This window comes from Schistocerca cancellata, chromosome 5 (assembly GCF_023864275.1).
Source record: "Schistocerca cancellata isolate TAMUIC-IGC-003103 chromosome 5, iqSchCanc2.1, whole genome shotgun sequence".
In the NCBI taxonomy this organism is placed as follows: Eukaryota; Metazoa; Arthropoda; class Insecta; order Orthoptera; family Acrididae; genus Schistocerca; species Schistocerca cancellata.
This window is the reverse complement of record NC_064630.1, coordinates 517,067,729-517,091,326: the sequence shown is the minus strand read 5'-3', so window position 1 is coordinate 517,091,326 and position 23,598 is coordinate 517,067,729. Positions and strand designations below refer to the sequence as shown.

General features: G+C 38.8%; 1 protein-coding gene across 1 annotated transcript in view; it reads right to left on the bottom strand.

Moving 5' to 3' along the window:
* Positions 1–14,120: 14,120 nt before the first annotated feature.
* The window catches only part of LOC126187530 (seipin), a 37,456-nt gene continuing 27,978 nt past the window's right edge, over positions 14,121–23,598 (bottom strand). The window contains exons 4-5 of the mRNA XM_049928672.1: positions 17,919–18,207; positions 14,121–15,379 (exon numbers count right to left, since the gene is read on the bottom strand). Of these exons, the coding sequence (XP_049784629.1) occupies positions 15,225–15,379; positions 17,919–18,207 (444 nt within the window). The 3' untranslated portion in view covers positions 14,121–15,224. The remainder of the gene's footprint in view (positions 15,380–17,918; positions 18,208–23,598) is intronic.

Here is a 23,598-nt window from a genome sequence, read left to right as displayed (position 1 = left end):
AGAGGCTTGCGTGCCTCAGCGATACAGATGGCCGTACCGTAGGTGCAACCACAACGGAGGGGTATCTGTTGAGAGGCCAGACAAACATGTGGTTCCTGAAGAGGGGCAGCAGCCTTTTCAGTAGTTGCAGGGGCAACAGTCTGGATGATTGACTGATCTGGCCTTGTAACATTAACCAAAACGGCCTTGCTGTGCTGGTACTGCGAACAGCTGAAAGCAAGGGGAAACTACAGCCGTAATTTTTCCCGAGGACATGCAGCTCTACTGTATGATTAAATGATGATGGCGTCCTATTGGGTAAAATATTCCGGAGGTAAAATAGTCCCCCATTCGGATCTCCGGGCGGGGACTACTCAAGAGGACGTCGTTATCAGGAGAAAGAAAACTGGCGTTCTATGGATCGGAGCGTGGAATGTCAGATCACTTAATCGGGCAGGTAGGTTAGAAAATTTAAAAAGGGAGATGGATAGGTTAAAGTTAGATATAGTGGGAATTAGTGAAGTTCGGTGGCAGGAGGAACAAGACTTTTGGTCAGGTGATTACAGGGTTATAAATACAAAATCAAATAGGGGTAATGCAGGAGTAGGTTTAATAATGAATAAAAAAATAGGAGTGCAGGTTAGCTACTACAAACAGCATAGTGAACGCATTATTGTGGCCAAGATAGACACAAAGCCCATGCCTACTACAGTAGTACAAGTTTATATGCCAACTAGCTCTGCAGATGATGAAGAAATAGATGAAATGTATGACGAGATAAAAGAAATTATTCAGGTAGTGAAGGGAGACGAAAATTTAATAGTCATGGGTGACTGGAATTCGTCAGTAGGAAAAGGGAGAGAAGGAAACATAGTAGGTGAATATGGATTGGGGGTAAGGAATGAAAGAGGAAGCCGCCTCGTAGAATTTTGCACAGAGCATAACTTAATCATAGCTAACACTTGGTTCAAGAATCATGAAAGGAGGCTGTATACATGGAAGAAGCCTGGAGATAGTGACAGGTTTCAGATAGATTATATAATGGTAAGACAGAGATTTAGGAACCAGGTTTTAAATTGTAAGACATTTCCTGGGGCAGATGTAGATTCTGACCACAATCTATTGGTTATGAACTGCAGATTGAAACTGAAGAAACTGCAAAAAGGTGGGAATTTAAGGAGATGGGACCTGGATAAACTGATAGAACCAGAGGTTGTACAGAGTTTCAGGGAGAGCATTAGGGAACAATTGACTGGAATGGGGGAAAGAAATACAGTAGAAGAAGAATGGGTAGCTCTGGGGGATGAAGTGGTGAAGGCAGCAGAGGATCAAGTAGGTAAAAAGACGCGGGCTAATAGAAATCCTTGGGTAACAGAAGAAATATTGAATTTAATTGATGAAAGGAGAAAATATAAAAATGCAGTAAATGAAGCAGGCAAAAAGGAATACAAACGTCTCAGAAATGAAATCGACCGGAAGTGCAAAATGGCTAAGCAGGGATGGCTAGAGGACAAATGTAAGGATGTAGAGGCTTGTCTCACTAGGGGTAAGATAGATACTGCCTACAGGAAAATTAAAGAGACCTTCGGAGAGAAGAGAACCACTTGTATGAATATCAAGAGCTCAGATGGCAACCCAGTTCTAAGCAAAGAAGGGAAAGCAGAAAGGTGGAAGGAGTATATAGAGGGTTTATACAAGGGTGATGTACTTGAGGATAATATTATGGAAATGGAAGAGGATGTAGATGAAGATGAAATGGGAGATAAGATACTGCGTGAAGAGTTTGACAGAGCACTGAAAGACCTGATTCAAAACAAGGCCCCGGGAGTAGACAACATTCCATTAGAACTACTGATGGCCTCGGGAGAGCCAGTCATGACAAAACTCTACCATCTGGTGAGCACGATGTATGAGACAGGCGAAATACCCTCAGACTTTAAGAAGAATATAATAATTCCAATCCCAAAGAAAGCAGGTGTTGACAGATGTGAAAGTTACCGAACTATCAGTTTAATAAGTCACAGCTGCAAAATACTAACGCGAATTCTTTACAGACGAATGGAAAAACTGGTAGAAGCCGACCTCGGGGGAAGATCAGTTTGGATTCCGTAGAAATGTTGGAACACGTGAGGCAATACTGACCTTACGACTTATCTTGGAAGAAAGATTAAGAAAAGGCAAACCTACATTTCTAGCATTTGTAGACTTAGAGAAAGCTTTTGACAATGTTGACTGGAATACTCTCTTTCAAATTCTGAAGGTGGCAGGGGTAAAATACAGGGAGCGAAAGGCTATTTACAATTTGTACAGAAACCAGATGGCAGTTATAAGAGTCGAGGGGCATGAAAGGGAAGCAGTGGTTGGAAAAGGAGTGAGACAGTGTTGTAGCCTCTCCCCGATGTTATTCAATCTGTATATTGAGCAAGCAGTAAAGGAAACAAAAGAAAAACTCGGAGTAGGTATTAAAATTCATGGAGAAGAAGTAAAAACTTTGAGGTTCGCCGATGACATTGTAATTCTGTCAGAGACAGCAAAGGACTAGGAAGAGCAGTTGAACGGAATGGACAGTGTTTTGAAAGGAGGATATAAGATGAACATCAACAAAAGCAAAACGAGGATAATGGAATGTAGTCAAATTAAGTCGGGTGATGCTGAGGGAATTAGATTAGGAAATGAGACACTTAAAGTAGTAAAGGAGTTTTGCTATTTAGGGAGTAAAATAACCGATGATGGTCGAAGTAGAGAGGATATAAAATGTAGACTGGCAATGGCAAGGAAAGCGTTTCTCAAGAAGAGAAATTTGTTAACATCGAATACACAGCTCTACAAAATAATTTTTTTTTTCGTTGCCAGGGAAGTTTGAACGAAAATGGGATATTGTTATGATACTCATTCCGAGTATATTTGTACTTTTTCCAAATTGGCTCTGGTTTTTGAGATATAGGTTATTTGTGGAAATGAGAGTTTCATGTGGATAATATCGACTGCAGGGTCCATATATGGTGTAATGTATTTGCTACCTGTTTTTGAATTAGTGGTATTGTACTATCTTTATTAAACAATTGTGCTCAGGGAGTGCATCTGTGTGGTTGAGGATTACATCATGCAAACATCACACTGTCAGCATGTGTTCAGTCCTGTTGTGCGGTGCGTGTGTTGAAGATATTGAGGGTTGCGCAGATTTGAATTCGGCGGTACTCGACATTCATTTGTTGGCCGAGGTAATCCCCGCAACAGCCGATAGGTAGCTTTCAGTGTAAACGAGAAAAATGGCGATGGTCGAAAGTCACACAGCTTCAAGGAGATAGAACCTTTTCATCGTGACGTAGCAAATAAGAGGTGAGTATTCATTTGTTGGATGTGATTGACATGCAAATACAAGAAAGTTCTGCATAATATGTTGTATTTGTGCAATTTTGTTTTAGGAAAACATGAGTTCTTCACGCCGTCTTTGCGTGAACCATCCAGATGAGTTCTGCTACATTTGTGGTGAATACGTTCTTCAAAAGAACAGGAAGAATATCACTCCTTTTGTGAAGGAAGCGTATCTGGCATATTTCGGAATTAAACTTGGAGATCAACACAAGGCGTGGGCACCCCATAAAGTTTGTAAATGCTGTGTGGAGTGCTTACGGCAGTGGACAAAACAAAAAAGGAAAAGCTTAAACTTCGGAGTGCCTATGGTATGGCGAGAGCAGAAGAACCATACAGATGATTGCTATTTTTGCATTGTTAATGTGAAAGGTTTTAATAGGTTCAAAAAACGAAAGTGGGAATATCCCGATTTGGAGTCAGCAAGAAGACCGGTGGTGCACAGCAACGATGTTCCTGTACCAACCTTCACAACATTACCCACGCTAACATCATCAGATGACGAGGTGCACGGCGAGGAATGTACAAGTAGTGGTTCGGAATACGAAGGACGTGAGACACAACCCCAGCAGTTCGACCAGAAGGAGCTCAGTGACTTGATACGAGAACTCAATCTTTCAAAGCAAGCATCAGAACTCTTAGCATCCAGGCTTAAGGAAGAGAACTGTCTTCATCCAAGTGTTAAAATAACAGCTTACCGGACGAGAGAAGAAAACCTTCTTCCATACTTCAACCAAGAAGAGGTTATAGTGTATTGCAGCAATATACCTGGACTTTTACTTGAATTGGGGCTGCCGGAATATAGACCAGAGGACTGGCGTCTCTTCATAGACAGTTCCACTAGAAATTTAAAATGTGTTCTCCTACACAATGGCAATCATTATGCATCTATTCCAATTGCCCACTCAACAAAACTTTGTGAAGCATATGCTAACATCAAGATGGTTCTGCAGAAAATTCAGTATATGTAGCACCAGTGGTTAATTTGTGTTGATTTGAAAATTGTGAACTTCTTGCTTGGACAACAAAGTGGATACACAAAGCACCCATGTTTTATCTGCATGTGGGATAGTAGGGCAAAGCACGAACATTGGAGCAGAAAACATGGCCTCCAAGGGAACATATGGCTGTTGGTGAAGCAAACATCATTAATGAACCTCTGGTTAGTAGGGACAAGATTGTTCTTCCACCATTACATATTAAGTTAGGACTAATGAAGCAATTCACCAAAGCTTTAGACAGAAATGGTAATTGCTTCACATACATCTGCAATACGTTCCCTGGACTCAGTAGTGAAAAACTTAAGGCAGGAATATTTGATGGTCCTCAAATTCGCAGGCTCATCAACGATACCAATTTTACAAGTGTCATGACTGTCACTGAAGCATCGGCCTGGAACAGTTTTGTCGCTGTTGTAAAATGTTTTTTGGGCAATCATAAAGCTCCCAATTACGAGGAACTGGTCAAAAACATGCTCACTAACTTTCAAAACTTAGGAGCTAACATGAGTATAAAATTGCACTTCCTTCACAGCCGCTTGGATCGATTTCCTCGTAATCTAGGTGATTTCAATGAGGTACAAGGAGAGCGGTTCCATCAAGATATGAAAGGAATAGAGGATAGATATAAAGGAAGATGGGACAGGCATATGATGGCAGATTATTGCTGGAATCTGCAACGTGACTGTTCTGAAGAGACCTATAAAAGGAAAGCGTGCAGGAAGCGGTTCGTCATGGACGGAAAATGATATACTTATAGAGAAACTTTTCAATTATGTTTTATACGTGGACAAATGCCTATCAGGTTTTCATAGAAGCTATTTATAAAGATTATTTTCTTTTTTCATTGTAGTTTGTAGCGCTCGAGTTCAGTATTAGCAATTTTTTCTAATTTTTTGAATAAATCATGCATTATCTCAAAAACTAGAGCCAAACTGCGTAAATGGTTGCTATATTCGTCCTCAGCACCACTAACCCATCCTAAAGCCACTCAAATATCCTTGGCAAGAAAATGAGTATTGACCAGTGATATAGATTTAGGTGTCAGGAAGTCGTTTCTGAAAGTATTTGTATGGAGTGTAGCCATGTATGGAAGTGAGACATGGACGATAACTAGTTTGGACAAGAAGAGAATAGAAGCTTTCGAAATGTGGTGCTACAGAAGAATGCTGAAGATAAGGTGGGTAGATCACGTAACTAATGAGGAGGTATTGAATAGGATTGGGGAGAAGAGAAGTTTGTGGCACAACTTGACTAGAAGAAGGGATCGGTTGGTAGGACATGTTCTGAGGCATCGAGGGATCACAAATTTAGCATTGGAGAGCAGCGTGGAGGGTAAAAATCGTAGAGGGAGACCAAGAGATCAATACACTAAGCAGATTCAGAAGGATGTAGGTTGCAGTAGGTACTGGGAGATGAAGAAGCTTGCACAGGACAGAGTAGCATGGAGAGCTGCATCAAACCAGTCTCAGGACTGAAGACCACAACAACAAAATTACAAGTTAATTAAATTTACAGTGTTTACAAAGCACAGTAGGTTATAGACGAATTTGGGTTATTCTGAGGGGCCAGTAGGTATAATTTAGTGCAAGTGACATAAATTAAGGAGACATTTAAGAGCCCTAAGCATTTAAGATGTTAATCTGTGGAAATTGTCAGATGTGAATTGAAACACGCACCCCAAATTTTCAAAATATTGCTGAACATCTACTAAACTCCACATACATGCAGGGTGTCCTGGGAGGAATGGTCATGTGAAGCATAAAACTGGATATGAACATGTGCCCTATTCCTAATGGTTTCCGAGATAGAACACATTTAATGTACATTGTTATTTATTTTCTGTGTTGTTTAATATATTCTCAGATTTATGCATGAAGTCATGTACAATAGTTGGTGAACATGACAACATTTGCTTTGCAAATTATCAATTGAAAAATACATATTTTTAACATATTCACCTCTAAGAATTATCATACGTGTTACATTACAGCTATTGTACAGTTTACAATTAATGTGCTCATCTTGCATATTCAACTTTTGTTTGTACACCTCTGACTTCATCCAACCCCATAAACAAAAACCTAAAGGCTTAAGGTCTGGCAATCTTGGTGACCTGTTAATTGTACTACCATGACCAATCCAGTGATTCGGGTAGATACGGCTGACACATTCCCTCATACGTGTGGTAAGATGTGGAGGAAGTCTGTCATGCTGGAAGCTACATCGCAGTCCATGTGGCCAAAGTTACATCCTCAAGGTGTTCAACTAATAAATTTTCTCAAAAATGCAGGTAATTCTGTCCCACCATTTTCTGTTCTAAAATGACTGGACTTATAAACAAGTTACCAATAAAACTGTTCATTAAGTGTGTTCTACCTCAGAAATGATTTGGACTAGGCCATATGTCCATATGAAGTTTTTGCTTCAAATGAGCATTCCTGTCATATCACTGAATGTTGACCATTCCTCCTGGGACACCCTGCATTTTGTTGACAAGAAGGAAGATTAGGATTTAACATCCTGTCATGTAATATGTAACAAACCAGTCTATGAGGTATACTGCACTTGTCAATACCACAACTCTTAGTTCATTTATGGCAGGTAATCAGCCAGATACCAATTAATATTATAAGTATAATGTAAATACAGTGTTCGCACCAGTAATCCCTATCTTGTGAATGAAATTAAATGTATAACAAATAAATGTAACATAAGTCTTTATTCTCATAGTAATTAAAGTAATTCACCCAACAGTGCAGCCTGAAAGATGTAAACAAATTGACAAACAGAAATTCTGTGTAAAAGAACAGAACTATTGTGCATACTGAATAAAGGGTAATCATATATAATCCAAAAACATGGGAGAAACTTTGAACATAATTTTGTCTTTATGTAATTAAGAAAACTAGGAAAGTGACTGTTTGTCTTACCAATTTGACATGAATTCCTGTAATAACTTTGTAATCTGGCTGAACTGTATTTCCAAAACTGATGGGATTATTTAGAAGTATAATGCAGGAGAGTCAGATCAATTGAATGTAATTATTTTTAATTGTAATATCAAAAATCTACAATAACACTAAGCAGATTCAGAAGGATGTGGATTGCAGTAAGTACTGGGAGATGAAGAAGCTTGCACAGGATAGGGTAGCATGGAGAGCTGCATCAAACCAGTCTCAGGACTGAAGACCACAACAAAATAACGAAAAAATTGTTTAGAATGATATATAAATGAGAAAGCCAGCTCACTTGGAGTCATTGTTGATCAGAGGAGGTTTTGTGGCACAACATCTATGTAACTGTGTGCAGTAAATCTGCAGTGAGAAGTATTATGGTGTACCTGTTTCTTATTTCATATCATATGCTGATTGAACCTAAAATGTGAATCCACTTCTCAGCAAAAACTCCAGGATAATGAGCAGATCTCAAGTTAAGTATTCTCTGATACTGAGTTACCCCACCTGTGCAGATTATTTATATTTTATCAAGCTTCCGACTGTAATAATTTTGCTTAACTTCATTTCCGTTTAAAGAAGAATACATTACATCTCAAAGTGATTGGAATGTGCTTTTGGCTACCACCTTCAGGCTGCTGCCTCAGAGTATAGCTGTGTTGGAGAATCTGGTGAGTCAAATAGGACACCTCAGGTGTCACTTGTTTTGCGCATGGGCTCCACTTCCAAGACACCTCCTAGTGCACCCGACGCAGTGGATCTGTCATCATAGCAGGGTGAGTGGTGGGTGGTAATGCGTTTGCGTCACTTGAGGCGGAGGGTCGATGCAGAGACCAGCCGCCTGGCTTCATCCATTTGCCCTTTGAGTGGACAGGTTACCTTCTGAGGTGATCCTCAGTTCATACAGGTGACTGGTGGAGGTGGTGAAGACTGCTGGCCTTACACATGTGGTGCAAGCAGAGCTCACAATTTGCAGTGTCATTCCCAGAGTTCATTGGGGTCCTTTGGTTTGGAGCCAAGTCGGGGGTCTCAACCAAAGGCTCCGTCAACTCTGTGATGGCCTTGGCTGCAGATTTCTAGGCCTGCGTTGTCATTTAGGAATTTGTAGGACTCCCCTAGATAGGTCAGTTGTGCACTACACAAAGGAAACAGCTATTTAGGTAGTAGAGTACTTGCGCAGTGCACATGAGGGATTTTTAGGCTAGGCAGTAGTTTGAGGTGCTCTGATGAACACTCACCACATTATTCAAAATAAAGACACTTTGACTGTCATTATTTTATCAGTAAACTGTTGTCGTATTCGTAATAAAGTTCCTGAATTTACTACCCTTCCGGAAAGTTCTCATGCTCAAATTATTCTTGGGATTGAAAGCTGGCTGTAACCCGAAGTGAAAAGCTCCGAGATATTTAGCAATTTGTGGAACATATGTCAGAAAGAGAGATTAGAGGCCGTAGGAGGGGAAGTCTTCTTTGCAGCTGACAAAAATATTGTGTCTATAGAGGTCAAAGTTGAGTACGACAGTGAACTACTCTGAATGCATGTAGCAAGTGTAGGTGGAACCAATTTAACTTTACTGGCCACCCAATTCTGCTGTGACAGTTTTAGAGTCATTCAAAGAAAGTCTGCAGTCAATAGCATGTAAATGCCCACATCATCCAATACTAGTTGGAGGTGACTTTAACCTCATGAGTAAAGACCAGGGTATCATTGGATTCATTGCAGGGGGTACAGACAGACAGTCATGTGAAGCACTTTTCAACATGTTTTCTGAAAGTTGTCTTGAGCTGCTAGTTTGGCAGCCCACAAGCAATGGAAATATCTTAGATCTTGTACCTACAAAAACGGGGATTAGCGATCATGATGTCATTATAGCAACTATGATTACAAAAGTTAATAAATCAGTCAAGAAGGCTAGGAGAGAGTTTTTGCCAGGTAAAGCATACAAGCAGTTATCAGCATCTCACTTAGACAGTGAATTGGCATCACTTAGTTCCAATAAGATGGATGTAGAGGTATTTGGGTAAAGTTTAAGCACATTGTAAATTGCAGCCTGGAGAGTTATGTGCTTAGTAAGTGGATAACGGATGGAAAAGATCCACCATCGTTTAATAATGAAATTCAGTGGATGCTGAGGAAGCAGAGGCTGTTGCACTCTTGGTTCATAAGGTAATGCACAAATGATGACAGGCGAAGCCTACTAGAGATTCGTGCATCTGTGAAAAGATCCATGCATGAAGCATACAACTACTACCACCATCACACCTTAGCAAAAGATCCAGCAGACAACCTCAGAAAATTCTGGTCTTACATAAAATTGCTAAGAGGGTCTAAGGCTTCCATTCAGTCCCTTGTTGACCAGTCTGCTGTGGCAGTTGAAGATAGCAAAGCAAAAGCCAAAGTTTTAAATTTCACACTCATGAAATTGTTCACGCTGGAGAATCATAAAAACACATCATCATTTGACCACCAGACAGACTCCCATATAGATGACAAGCTAATAAGCATACCTGGCAAAAGGAAACAACTGAAAGATTTGAAAGCAAATAAATCGCCAAGTGCATATGGAATCCCAGTTTGATTTTACAAAAAGTACTCTATGTCATTGCCCTCTTACCTAGCTTGCATTTATCAGGAATCTCTCACCCAGCACAAAGCCCCAAGCGAATGGAAAAAAGTGCAGGTTACTCCAGTATAGAAGAAAGGTAAAAGAACAGACCCACAAAATTACAGACCAATCTCCCTAACTTTTGTTTGGTAAGAATCCTTGAACATATTCTTAGTTCAAATATAATAAACTTTCTTGAGACTCTGAAGCTTATGTCTAGGAATCAGCATGGTTTTAGAAAGCACTGTTCATGCAGAACTCAGCTTGCCCTTTTCTCAAATGATATATTGAAAACTATGGATGAAGGGCTACAGGCAGACTCCATATTTCCAGGTTTCCAGAAAGCATTTGACATGGCACCCCACCGTAGGCTGTTAATGAAGGTAGGAGCATATGGAATAAGTTCACAGATATGTGAGTGGCTTGAAGACTTCTAAAATAATAGAACCCAGATTGCTGTCCTTGACAGTGAGAGTTCATCAGAGACAACAGTCTCATCAGGAGTGCCCCACAGAAGTGTGACAGGACAGCTGTTGCTCTCTGTATACATAAACGATCTGGCAGAAAGGATGGGCAGCAATCTGGGGCTGTTTGCAGATGATGCCATGGTGTATGCTAAGGTATCAAGGTTGTGTGGCTGTAGGAAGATACAATACAACTTCGACACAATTTCCAGTTGGTATGATGAATGGCAGCTAGCCTTAAATGTGGAAAAAAGTAAGTTAATTTGGATGAGAAGGAATAGCAAACCTGTAATACAGTGTTACTAGTGTCCTGCTTGACACGACCAAGTCGTTTAAATATCTTGGCGTAACATTGCAAAGTGATATGAGGTGGAACGAGCACGTGAAAACTGTGGTAGGGAAGACAAATGGTAGAAAATGGTAGAAAATTGTAGGAAAAAGTGGTTCACCTGTAAAAGAGACCACATACAGGATTCTGGTGTGACCTATTCTTGAATACTGCTCAAGTGTTTGGGATCTGTTATCAGGTCAGATTGAAGAAAGACATCGAAGCAATTCTGAAGCGGGCTGCTAGATTTGTTACTGGTAGGTTTGAACAACACGCAGTTGTTTTGGAGATACTTTGGGAACTCAAGTGGGAATCCCTGGAGGGAAGGCGACATTCATTTTGAGAAACTGGAGAAAACTCAGAGAACTTGCATTAAAAGCTGACTGCTGAATGAATTTACTGCTGCCAACATACATTGCATGTAAGTATCACGAAGGTAAGGTACGAGAAATTAGGGCTCATACTGAGGCTTATAGACAGTTGCTTTTCCGTTGCTCTATTTGTGAGTGGATCAGGAATGAATCTGTTTAGCTACCTCCTCATTAGTTATATGATCTAAACTTCAGCATTCTTCTGTAGCACCACATTTCAAAAGCTTCTATTCTCTTCTTGTCCAAACTGTTTATCCTCCATCTTTCACTTCCATACATAGTTACACTCCACACAAATACTTTCAGAAGAGACTTCCTGACACTTAAATGTATCTTCAGTGTTAAATTTCTCTTCTTCAGAAATACTTTTCTTGCCATTGCCAGTCTACATTTTATTCCTCTCTACTTCAGCCACCATCAGTTATTTTGCTGCCCAAGTACCAAAACTCATCTACTACTTTAAGTGTCTTATTTCCTAATCTAATTCCCTCAGCATCCCATGATATAAATCAACTACATTCCATTATCATTGTTTTACTTTGTTGATGTTTGTCTTATATGCTCCTTTCAAGACTCTGTCCATTCTATTTAGCTGGTCTTCCAAGTCCTTTGTTGTATGACAGAATTACAATGTAATTGGCAAACCTCTAAGTATACATATTTCAAGTAATCTAGAAGTAATTCCCATAATTGTCAGATTGTGGACAGATTAGCACTGGTCTAAATTTTTTTAGTGTACTTTATGGAAGTTGCCAGCAGTGGCTGCTTCTGCTTGTTAATAAGCAACTTTACTCATCCCATGTTCCTGAAGGCATTCCCTCGAAGTGAGATTTAGGGAAAACAATGAATGAATGAATGAATGAATGAATTTCAATGAAAACCATTCATAAATACTGAATCTGTGATGAAAGCACAATTGCATTGGTTAAGGTGACTGCTCACAATAATCAGCACATCACGTTTCAATCCTTGGTCTGGCACAAATTTTCAATTACCATGACATACTTTCTATGTTGGCAACAGGCAACACCTTGGTGGGCAGGGAAAGGGGCCATAGATATTCAAAAAGAGAATTCTTACATCAATCTCTGTGTAAATCTGTTCCATTATATTCCGTAGTGCTTTCCTGTGAACCTACATCTAAATATAAACTTTGCAAACAACTGTGAAGTGCATGGCAAAGAGTACTTAGATTCTCCCTCATGCTAGGGTTTCTTCACACTCCAACCACCTATGGTGTGCAGGTAGAATGACTATTTAAATACCTCTATTCGTCCTCTAATTATTCTTATCTTGTCTTTGCAGTCCTACAGAAGCAATACGTAGTGGACTGAAGTAATTTCTAAATTCTTCACTTAATTATTTGTACGTAGGCCTTTGCTGGATAATTTTCATCTGTCTTCAAGTTTGAGTTTTTCAGCAGTCCCATGCTGATCTCTCATGACTGAGACAAAGACGTGACCAGCCGGAATATGTTCAAAATCCTTGTTTATCCCTAGCTGGTACGGCTCTCATCTACTTGAGAAATATTCCAAGATGAGATGCACAAGTCATTTGTGGGCAGACTCCTTCATAAAGTGATAGCACTTTCTCAGTGTCCTGCCCTAGAAACAAACTCTGTCATCTGCTTTACCTAAAACTGATTTAACGCATCTCTCGATGCTAGTTTACGATGTGCAAAACCTTGTCATCTCTGTATAAGTCCTGAAATGCACATTCACTTGAGCCTGCAAACTGTATTCAAGCCTTGGTCTCTCTCATCAATTTGTACCCTCCACAGCTCCCTCGATTATCAAACTGATAATTCCCTGATGCCTCATTACATGCCCTATGTGATATTCCGCTGTTTCTTTATCACTGACTGGTGAGGTAAAGTCTCCTCGGGAGCTACAATCTTCTATTATCCAATTCTGCTGTCCTTGTTATTTTTCTTCACACTCACCAATATTTCCTGATTGGACTTCACTTCTTGAAGTGCTGCAGTTATTACTGGAAGTTAAGAGTACAGCCCAACATCCACATTTTTTAAATAATTATGGTGCTTCTCATAAACAATGTGTCATGTATTGTACTCCCATTTATAATGACCATACGTACAAAATTGGTTCATTATTTAGGACATTACAGATACATTAATATGGACAATGTCCAAAGTGGTCTGCTTTAGTTAGCAGATACCAACTGAATATACAGATAGCAGTTTTTCTCTTATCCCTGTGATGCCACTGGGATTGTCACAACCGTTCCTCTTCCATGTCTTGCATTGTATCGCCAATGCAGGATGCATTGAAATGGCATAAACCATCCAACCAGCAGATACCAAAAACAGAGTAACATTTCTATCAACATCCAGGCTTGCAGATATGCTGTGTCCATTCATTCCAGAATACATGCGCATAAATAAGAGATACATCAGAATAGCAGGCTGTCAATTTTGAGTTTCAGCTAACTTACTGCATTTAATGCTATACGCGCTCCACTGATTTTAGAACTGCTTCAAACTCTGACTTATTTGTGAATGCTTTGGAAGTTGATCACTAGAATTTTAATCAGTTAATCTGTAGGGGACATTTCTTTGAATCTTAAACTGATGCAATGAGGGCTCGTACAACTATTGTCACCTAGGTTGGATGGAGCATCACCTAAGCTAATAAACTCAGATGTGTACTCCACACAGTCAGACCTGTTCCATCATGTTTCTTATTCATTCCAAAGCCCAACAAATTCATCTCCAAAAGGACTTTGAACTATAAGTGTCTCACATTTATTCTGACTGAGTGATTTATGAAGTGTGATCGACACTGAATGGACAAAATATCCTACTCAAGAAATAAGACACACATCTGTTATTCAAAATAGTGGACATTGTTGTTTACATTAATGAAAGATGAGTTATCAGTCATAACCTACAAATGCATTAATAAAAATTTAACACTGTGAAAAGCTACATGTGCAGAGTGTACACAACATCTTTCTTTATTATTATTATATTTATTGAAAACTTTTTATAAAATATCATACAACAGCAACTTCATTACAGTGTACTATATAAAATATGGTTAATGGCCAATAAAAAGTTGTCTCTATTAACAAGACTGAAGCAATACTAAATATGAATTAAACTAATGTCTTTAGAAATCACTCTAAAATTTTTGGTTAACAATGTTATACACTGTTTTACACACAGCCTCAAAATTATTAAAACAGATAACTGTGTAGTCAACACAAACTAATTCTAAGTGTATATCAATACAATAAAGTCTTTGACAGCATAAAATGCAATGAAAGCTCAATAAAATCTCTTTCACAGTAACCAGTGTAATACTAAGCAGTCTAAGATAAAATCATAACAGTCCTGCTGCATAAATATCAAAGTCAGCAGACAAAGAATGTAAAAAATAATTCTCAAAATCTTTAATGTTGATAGTACAAACAATTCAGCAACACCTAGAAGGAACAACAGTAAAATACAGGTACATACTTTCAATAGTAGATGTTTCACACAATGAGTAACATATCAAAAATGATTGCCATGATCCCTGTACAGAGGTGCACTTTATTTCTACAACTAGGAAATGAACATTTCCATTGACTATTATTGTGGTCTTCCGGTATATGGAATTATTGTAACTTTATGCAGTAAAATAATTGTAACTATTTAAAATTACTCAATGTTACGTTTGCAAAGACTGAAAAAATATGAATATTGATATTATTCTTCTTGCTTGATATAAAAGGTGTTTGGTAACATTTTACATTTTTCATAATGTGAATTCTATGTTAAATTCTGCTAGTATCACTGTTTATCAGTCTTTGTAAAGCCATTTCTTTCATAAAGGATGTGGACTTTGTATGTATATGAATGAATCATAGCTACATACAGCAAGAATCCAAATCACAATATTATACTACATTATATCTTCAGGACAGTAATACCAAGAGGAACTTTTGACAGAATGTCAAGGTATGAGCAGTACATACACACTTCAATAATCAACAGTGGAATGGGAATGATTTCAGACTTCTCTTAAAAGGCAAGAAAAAAATAAAAAATCTTATTTAGAAATTAACATCATTTGTACCAACATTTGTACCTTACACACAGTGAATGCAACCATAATTCTTTGTACTTTAAGGTAATAAAATTAATCAGCTTCTTATAACTTCAACACTAGAGGTACGAATAAGATCAAAACTTTCAGCTTCAGAAACCTCTGACTGCTCTCTGCTCTCCAATGGCACTACATCAGATTCAGATTGCTTTCCATTGTCACCCATCAGGCTTGAGTCATCTTGTGAGATGTCTGAAGCAAAAACAATACAAATGTCAATAATATCTATTGATACAGCACTGTATAAAATTTTCATTCAACAGATCTTCTGGTATTAAAAATAAAAGCATATGTCTATCCTCTCTTTGTCTGTGTCATATTTACACTCAAAATTCTGTAAAAATGAAAGCAAAGCTATTAAAAAGTCAATTTATTTTTTGGTACCTGACGTGAAAGCCATCAAAAATGTGCAGAATATCATCTAGATCATTTACAATGTCTTTTATAGTGTTACACTAATTAGAAGTGGTGGTCACTCACTCACACAAGGGAAAAGTCAGTTTCAGACCATTAATCATTTACCTTGGAGGACATATTTAGAGAATTTTAAATAAAATGCAGAAGACACAGGTGGATCTGAAATGCGAGGGATTCCAGTAGACTTCTGCTGCAGTATCAGCAAAGTAGGTGTACTATTGAATGTATTTTTTAGACTGATTTGTGCAATATTTGTGCAGTCTCTATAAACAGTCCAAAGCGTAATTTTGAATAAAACTGATCTTAAGAACCCTTTCACTGCTGAGTTCATGCCATCAGTGCACTTGCTGTGTGTTGAGAAGTGCACCTCATTCCATTCCTGGCTGTGCTCGCCATTTCTTTTGCACATAGCAGCACACCTTCCATGCTAAATTATCATAGTTGTTTTTTCTGTTTGTTTGTTTACTGACACTAACACTAACAAAACAGTGAAGTGAAGGAAAATGTTACATTTCATCAATCTTTTGGGTATGGTACAGTTCGAAGCATGGAAAAGCACACAGTCCCATACAGTATCGTTTGCAAAAAAGCTGTGATTCCTTCTGCTGCACAAGACTTACATTACAAAAGGGTCATTTTCTTTTCAATAATGGTTGAAAACTGCCTTCCCCATTTTCACAAGGAATCTTCCGCTCCCTTTCAGTAGTCTCTCGATTTTGTTCTTTCTTGGCGAATCTTCCATAGAATTTCATGAATAAAAGTGAAATGGAACTCAGACTTGATACATTTTCCCCATATGGAATTGATAAATAATTTAGTACACATGTATAGTGAGTGAAAAAAGTGATTTTCAGGTTTTTTGTTTAATACACTCTATCATTTCACACTTGTATACTGCTTCAGTTAAGTGCACATAATCCAACATACATTTTGGTTTCAGTTTCTCAAGACTGCATTGGTCACATATTTTTCTTATTTATGATATTTCAGCTGAATAATATATGGACAACATACACACTTCTCTTCAGACATGCCACTACGTTGTTGTTATAACAGTCACTGAGCTAATTTCATGTTCTCCTCTCTGCAACATGCATTCGAGTCTTGGCTTTTCTTTTATATATAAAAACACTGGACCAATTACATTAGTTCCCTTTTCATACATTAGTTCCCTTTTCAAGCAAATACTGCAACAGACCTGGACCTGTGTACCAATTGCCAATGTATAACTTGTGCCATCTTCCCAAATACGATTACAGAAGTTTTATTACTATATCACCCAATTTTTCCTAAATAACCTACTCTAGTTACTATATCAGTCATTCCAGCTGTCTAAGCTAAACATATAGTAGATGACCAGGATCATAGTAACACAGAACAAATGTTTATATTCCAAAATATCTTATTTTTGATGGAATATACTGCTTGAAAGCAGGCACCCACCGGACAGGAGAACACTTTTATAAATACATATATTTCAAAGTGGCATGTGAACAGATCTAACGTTTCTTTTACATACCCAGTAACAGAACTTGTCTGAAACAATTTGTTCCCTTGATAAGGAATATTGTTGTCACAAAAATGTAACATATGGAACAACAATAAATATCTCAAGACCTTATATGACCAAAAATTGGAGTATGGAGAAGAGAATCTCTTTGTCTTCTCCATTCCAGACAGAAGCTGAGTTGCTGAAAAGAAACAATAGGCATTTCCTTGACTGACAACATTCTGCCTGACATATTTATGATACACTGGTGCCTCTTCCATAGTCTGAGAAAATAAATCATCCTCAAACATTTACAAGATATGGTAACAAATGTACAAATCACATCCTAATTTGATGAAGCTGAGTATCACAGGATATAGCTCCTTTTACTGTAGCTGAGAATGATCAACAGACCAGGCACTTCTCTTCTGACATGCCACTACATTGTTGTTATAACAGTCTTCATCACTGCAATTAATTTCACTCCTGAGCAGTGAGCATGGGAAATGTGACTTTATCAGCCATGAGATGCTGAAATGCCAAGAACAACAACAGACACAGCATCCTCATCCAATGACAAATGAAAAGTACATTATGACCAACAACTGCATAATTCATTATAAGGCAAGTCATGCATCCATGGTGAACTAAAAGTTAAAATGCTGAAACATATACATCCGACATTCACACTCCTACCAATATTGACTCCTGCCACGTATATATATATCATTAACACATAGTCTGCACAAGTTAGAGATGGACATATATGTTGTAAGAAATTAGAAGTTTAAAGAAGAGAAGAAATATTTTCATGACTTCACATACCTCCGGTGAACTGCGAACTAGCTTTGCTGCCATTGCTGGAATTTCTACGTAGAAGTTCTGCCTCAAATTCGGACATATTATCTGATCTGACAACACGAAGCCATGACAAGACACAAATTATCATGATGAAAAACATGTTTGAGCTTATCCCAATAATGGCAGATAGTACTGGCCAGTTGTACATCAGGTACCGCAGTCCAGTGAAGCGAGCATTTATGTTCAAAGTTGCTGAGTACAGTTCTATATGGCGAGTCTGGAGTTCCACAAATATGTCTGTGACAGGGTGTACCTGGCAAAAATTAAATACAAAAATGAAGTTGCATTAAACATGTAATAGTAGTCAGGCAATACAATATGCCAGTTTCTTGCATTTTTCTAATTTTCCAATATTTTACAAATATTTACACAGTATCAAGGTTTTAAAGCTTGTTTAATCCCAGTAGATTTTTTCCACCAAAGTGCAGGCTAATTGTACAGGCATGTTACACTTCTCTGCAAACAACAGTTTGCACCAACACTTGCCTGCAAAACTTAAGGACAAAATTAACTTTCACATGATGTGTCAGTGCCAATTTATGACAGCCCCTGGACATTACAAAAGTCAGGACATGGTTCTTAATAGGTTGTGTGATTGCCATGGATGGCAGTACACGACCTGCAACTTGCTCCCGGCTAGCTGCAAGGTTGGTAAGAAGTAGGGCATTCTGTTCCTCCACCAGCATGGCTGACAACTGCTGCATGGTCAGTGGTGCATGTGGACAAGCTGCAATACATCTTCCCATGCTCAATGAGATTTAAGCTGAGAGAAAAGGCAGGACAGTCCATTTGCTGAATATCATCTCATTCCAAAAGCTCCTCCATCTGCGCTGTTCAAAACAGTCACACACCGTCATTCATCAAAATGAAGTAAGGGCTGAATGTACCTCTAAATAAGATGCACACAGTGATGGAGTACATTGTCACAATAACGATGACTGCTAAGTGTTCCATATTCCTAGATTTTGAGGTCAATATGCCAATGCAACATTATGCCTCTCTACACCATAATGATCATGTTTGACAATGTTCCTGGCTGCATTACCTCTCGCCATATGAGGGAACATCCAGCACTGTCGAACGTTATCATTTCAGAGCTCAAGGTACTATGAGTCAGAGAAGCTTAATTTTGCATGGGCATACTGACTTCCAAATCTTTGAACATGTTACAGTCACCTTCTACATTATAGTGACACTGTATTCCTTTCCTACGTGCATCTTTTCAGTGTTGCATTCAATCCTGACTTCATTTTTATGGGTGACAATGCATGGCAGCATCGAACAGAGCATGTGGAGCAGCTCTAGGAACGAGAGAATGTTCAGCAAATGGACTAGCCTGCCAATTCTCCCAGCTTAAATCACATTAAGCATGTGTGGGATGTGCTGGGGAAATGTAATGCAGCATGCTCACATGCTGCAACAGCAATCCAGCGGTTGTCAACTACACTGGAGGTGAGATGGAATGGAATGTCCTGCCACAAAAATTCCTTAGCAACCTTGTGACCAGAATGGGAGCATCATGTTGCGGAGCACACACTGTGGTCCATGGTGATCACACACCCTATTTAGAACCTTATGACACCTCTACCAATGTCCAGGAGACCATCATAAATTACAGTGGCTTCGGTGTAATTATTGTCTTTGAATAAAAATGTCTCCTGTTCATCTCACTGGGTATTTTTTTAGTTCCTTCTGTACTATACTGCAGTAGTTCTGTATAGTTCAAGTTTCCTCAAACTATGTAACTTGGCAGTGACAATCAGGCATAAGTTAATTTCTTCCACAAGTTTTGCACACCAGTGTACGTGTAACAGTAATTTTTTGTTGTTGTTATTCATTTTATGATAGCATAGAAATATCAAAGTATGAAACAGGCATACAAGACTTTTTAATACTACAAACAAAAATTGATTTATTTTCTATTTCACCACATATTATGCAGCACATTAAGCTTTGGAGTTCGGGATGTGTACCACACTGCCATCAGTTAACTCTGGTAGCATCGATATGAACACAACACAATACATTTGAAATGCCAAATTTATGCGATACAATTCTCTTGCCACAAGTACATAAATTTATAAATTACTCTAGGTGCAGTCATTTCATCTATTTCAGCATCCTGTGTAGGATAAATGAGCACCAGTTCAATAGTTTAGTTAAATTGATTACCACTAATTCCATGATGTTAAAATGTAGTAGTGAGTCTAATTTGTTCTAAAAAGTAATTCTGCCATATTATTCATAAAATTTTGGAAATGTAATTGAGCATCCTACTGAACAGTATTTTGCCAAATTCTGTTCCCTATAGCCCACAGCTTTTGTGAGCTGAGACAAAATGTCAACCAGATAACAGAACAGATAATCAGCACGTTCCCAACCTCCTACTCCATGCAGTGTCTGGGTTTATTCACCATTCCACCACACTGTCTGAGCTGCCACGTAACTTCCAATTGTTTCTACATCTTGCAGGTATCTATTCAAAAAAATATATATATCACAAAACCAAAAGCTATTCTTTCTCAAATATCGCTGCAGCAAAAGTAGCAGCTTTTTTGTGTTTAATGTAAAATATCTTGCGATTATCTTTGGATTATTCTTGGTTTCCATCCATTGAAAAAATTGCTAAACTTCAATTTTTTTCACAACACACTGGAGAGATGGGAAATATGCTGATGATCTGTCTTGCCAACTGCCTAACATTTTAGTATCTCAACAGGCTCAACCAAACATGAAGTACAATTACCTTTAGCAAAAACATACTAGAGAGTTCTTTCATTACTCAGTTGTGGCACCAGTCTATCAACACTTGTGACTTTTTCCTGGGCACTATGCCCAGTTCCTTACTAACATCTGCAAAAATACAGGGTTATTACAAATGACTGAAGCGATTTCACAGCTCTACAATAACTTTATTATTTGAGATATTTTCAAAATTCTTTGCACACACATACAAAAACTCAAAACGTTTTTTTAGGCATTCACAAATGTTCGATATGTGCCCCTTTAGTGACTTGGCAGACATCAAGCCGATAATCAAGTTCCTCCCACACTCGGCGTAGCATGTCTCCATCAATGAGTTCGAAAGCAAAGTTGATGCGAGCTCGCAGTTCTGGCACGTTTCTTGGTAGAGGAGGTTTAAACACTGAATCTTTCACATAACCCCACAGAAAGAAATCGCATGAGGTTAAGTCGGGAGAGCGTGGAGGCCATGACATGAATTGCTGATCATGATCTCCACCACGACCGATCCATCGGTTTTCCTATCTCCTGTTTAAAAAATGCCGAACATCATGATGGAAGTGCGGTGGAGCACCATCCTGTTGAAAGATGAAGTCGGCGCTGTTGGTCTCCAGTTGTGGCATGAGCCAATTTTCCGCGGGCTACGCATGAAACTTGCCCGCACGCGTTCAACCATTTCTTCGCTCACTGCAGGCCGACCCGTTGATTTCCCCTTACAGAGGCATCCAGAAGCTTTAAACTGCGCATACCATCGCCGAATGGAGTTAGCAGTTGGTGAATCTTTGTTGAACTTCATCCTGAAGTGTCGTTGCACTGTTATGACTGACTGATGTGAGTGCATTTCAAGCACGACATACGCTTTCTCAGCTCCTGTCGCCATATTGTCTCACTGCGCTCTCGAGCGCTCTAACGGCAGAAACCTGAAGTGCGGCTTCAGCCGAACAAAACTTTATGAGTTTTTCTACGTATCTGTAGTGCGTCATGACCACATGTCAATGAATGGAGCTACAGTGAATTTATGAAATCGCTTCAATCATTTGTAATAGCCCTGTACATTATCTTACTCTCATGTAGTCTTTGGGCCAATCAAGATGTATTGCTATATCAATCTTTTCTACATAGTTATTTGCAAATGACAAGATAGTTTAAAGTCTGTGCACTGTCAAAGAGTGGTATGACAATGCAGATATGAGAGAATTGTGCATTGATAGGTAACTGTCACAAAAGTATTTAACTTTTGCAAGGTCCTAAAACACTATTCAGTCACATTAATGTGATCACTTGTCAAAAGCCTGAATAATTGCCTTTTGAAGCACAGACTGCTGCGAGATGTGCTAGAACAGTGTCACTGAGGTTCTAGAAGGCACCAACAGGGATGTGGAGGCATGTCCACTCCAGTGCCTTGACCAGCTGCACAAACCAAAGAAACAGCGCAGAGTTTTCTTGTTTGGGAAAGCAAATAAAAGTGTCATTAGTGGATATCTTGATAGTCAGCTCCAAACATTCTCTGCAGAACACAAAGATATTGAGCATCTTTGGTCAGAATTTAAAGATGTTGTCCACCACGTGCTAGAGAAGTATGTGCCTAGCAAAAATACAGGGGAGGGAAAGAATCAACCTCAGTACAACAAACATATTAGGAAATTGCTGAGAAAGTAGAGAATTTTGCACAGTCATTTTAAACATAGTCACTGCCCTGCTGACAAACAGAAATTATGCTAAATGAAAGCAGCTGTCAGAAGGATAATGAGAGATTCTTTTAACGAATTTGAAAGCAATATTTTATCTGCAGATTCTAAAAATAACCCCAAAAAATTTTGGTCATACATAAAATCTATGAACGCTACAAATAATTCAATACCTTCTCTAGCTGACATTATGGGTAATGTAACTGATGATGATAAACAGAAGGCCGAAACTCTAAAACTAGCTTTCAAAAACTCGTTTACGGTAGAGGACTGCAGAACCATTCCGTCTTTCAATAATCGAACAAATGCAAGGATGGCTGACATAGTGTTTAGTGTATCTGGGATTGTAAAACAGTTAAGATCCTTAGACGCCAGGAAGGCATCTGGCCCAGATGGTATCCCTGTAAGATTTTGTGTTGACTATGCTACAAATATAGCACCATTCTTATCCATCATTTATCAGAGATCACTGGAACAGCGGAAAGTTCCATGGGACTGGAAGAAGGCCCAGATCATAGCGATCCATAAAAGGGCAGAAAATCAGTTGCACATAATTACCCGCCAATTTCACTGACATCGATATGTTGTAGAATCATGAAACATATTTTGTGTTCAGACATAATGACCTTTCTAGACTCAGAGAAGCTCATCTGCAGAAATCAGCATGGATTCAGGAAACGGTGGTCATGCGAGACACAGCTGGCCCTCTTTGTGCATGATATACAACAGGCTCTAAATACTGGCTCCCAGGTTGATGCCATATTTCTTGACCATCGAAAGGCGTTCGACTCAGTTCTGCACTGTCGCTTGCCCCAAAAAGTGCGCACTTACAGTCTACCCGATGATATATGTGGTTGGATAGAAAGTTTTCTAACAGACAGAGAGCAGTATGTCATCCTCAATGGGGTGACTTCAACAGAAACAAGCGTAACATCAGGTGTGCCCCAGGGCAGCGTAATAGGTCCGCTGCTTTTTACGATTTACATAAATGATCTGGTTGATGGTATTGACAATGGCATTAGACCGTTTGCTGATGATGCTGTAGTCTACAGGAAAGTAGTATCACATATAAGTTGTGAACAAATCAATGAGGATTTGCAGAAAATAAATGTGTGGCGTAATGACTGGCAGTTATCTCTCAATGTAATTGAGTAACACAGTGTAACCTACTGTGTAAACGAGGCGAAAATCCCCATTAATGTACGAGTACAAAA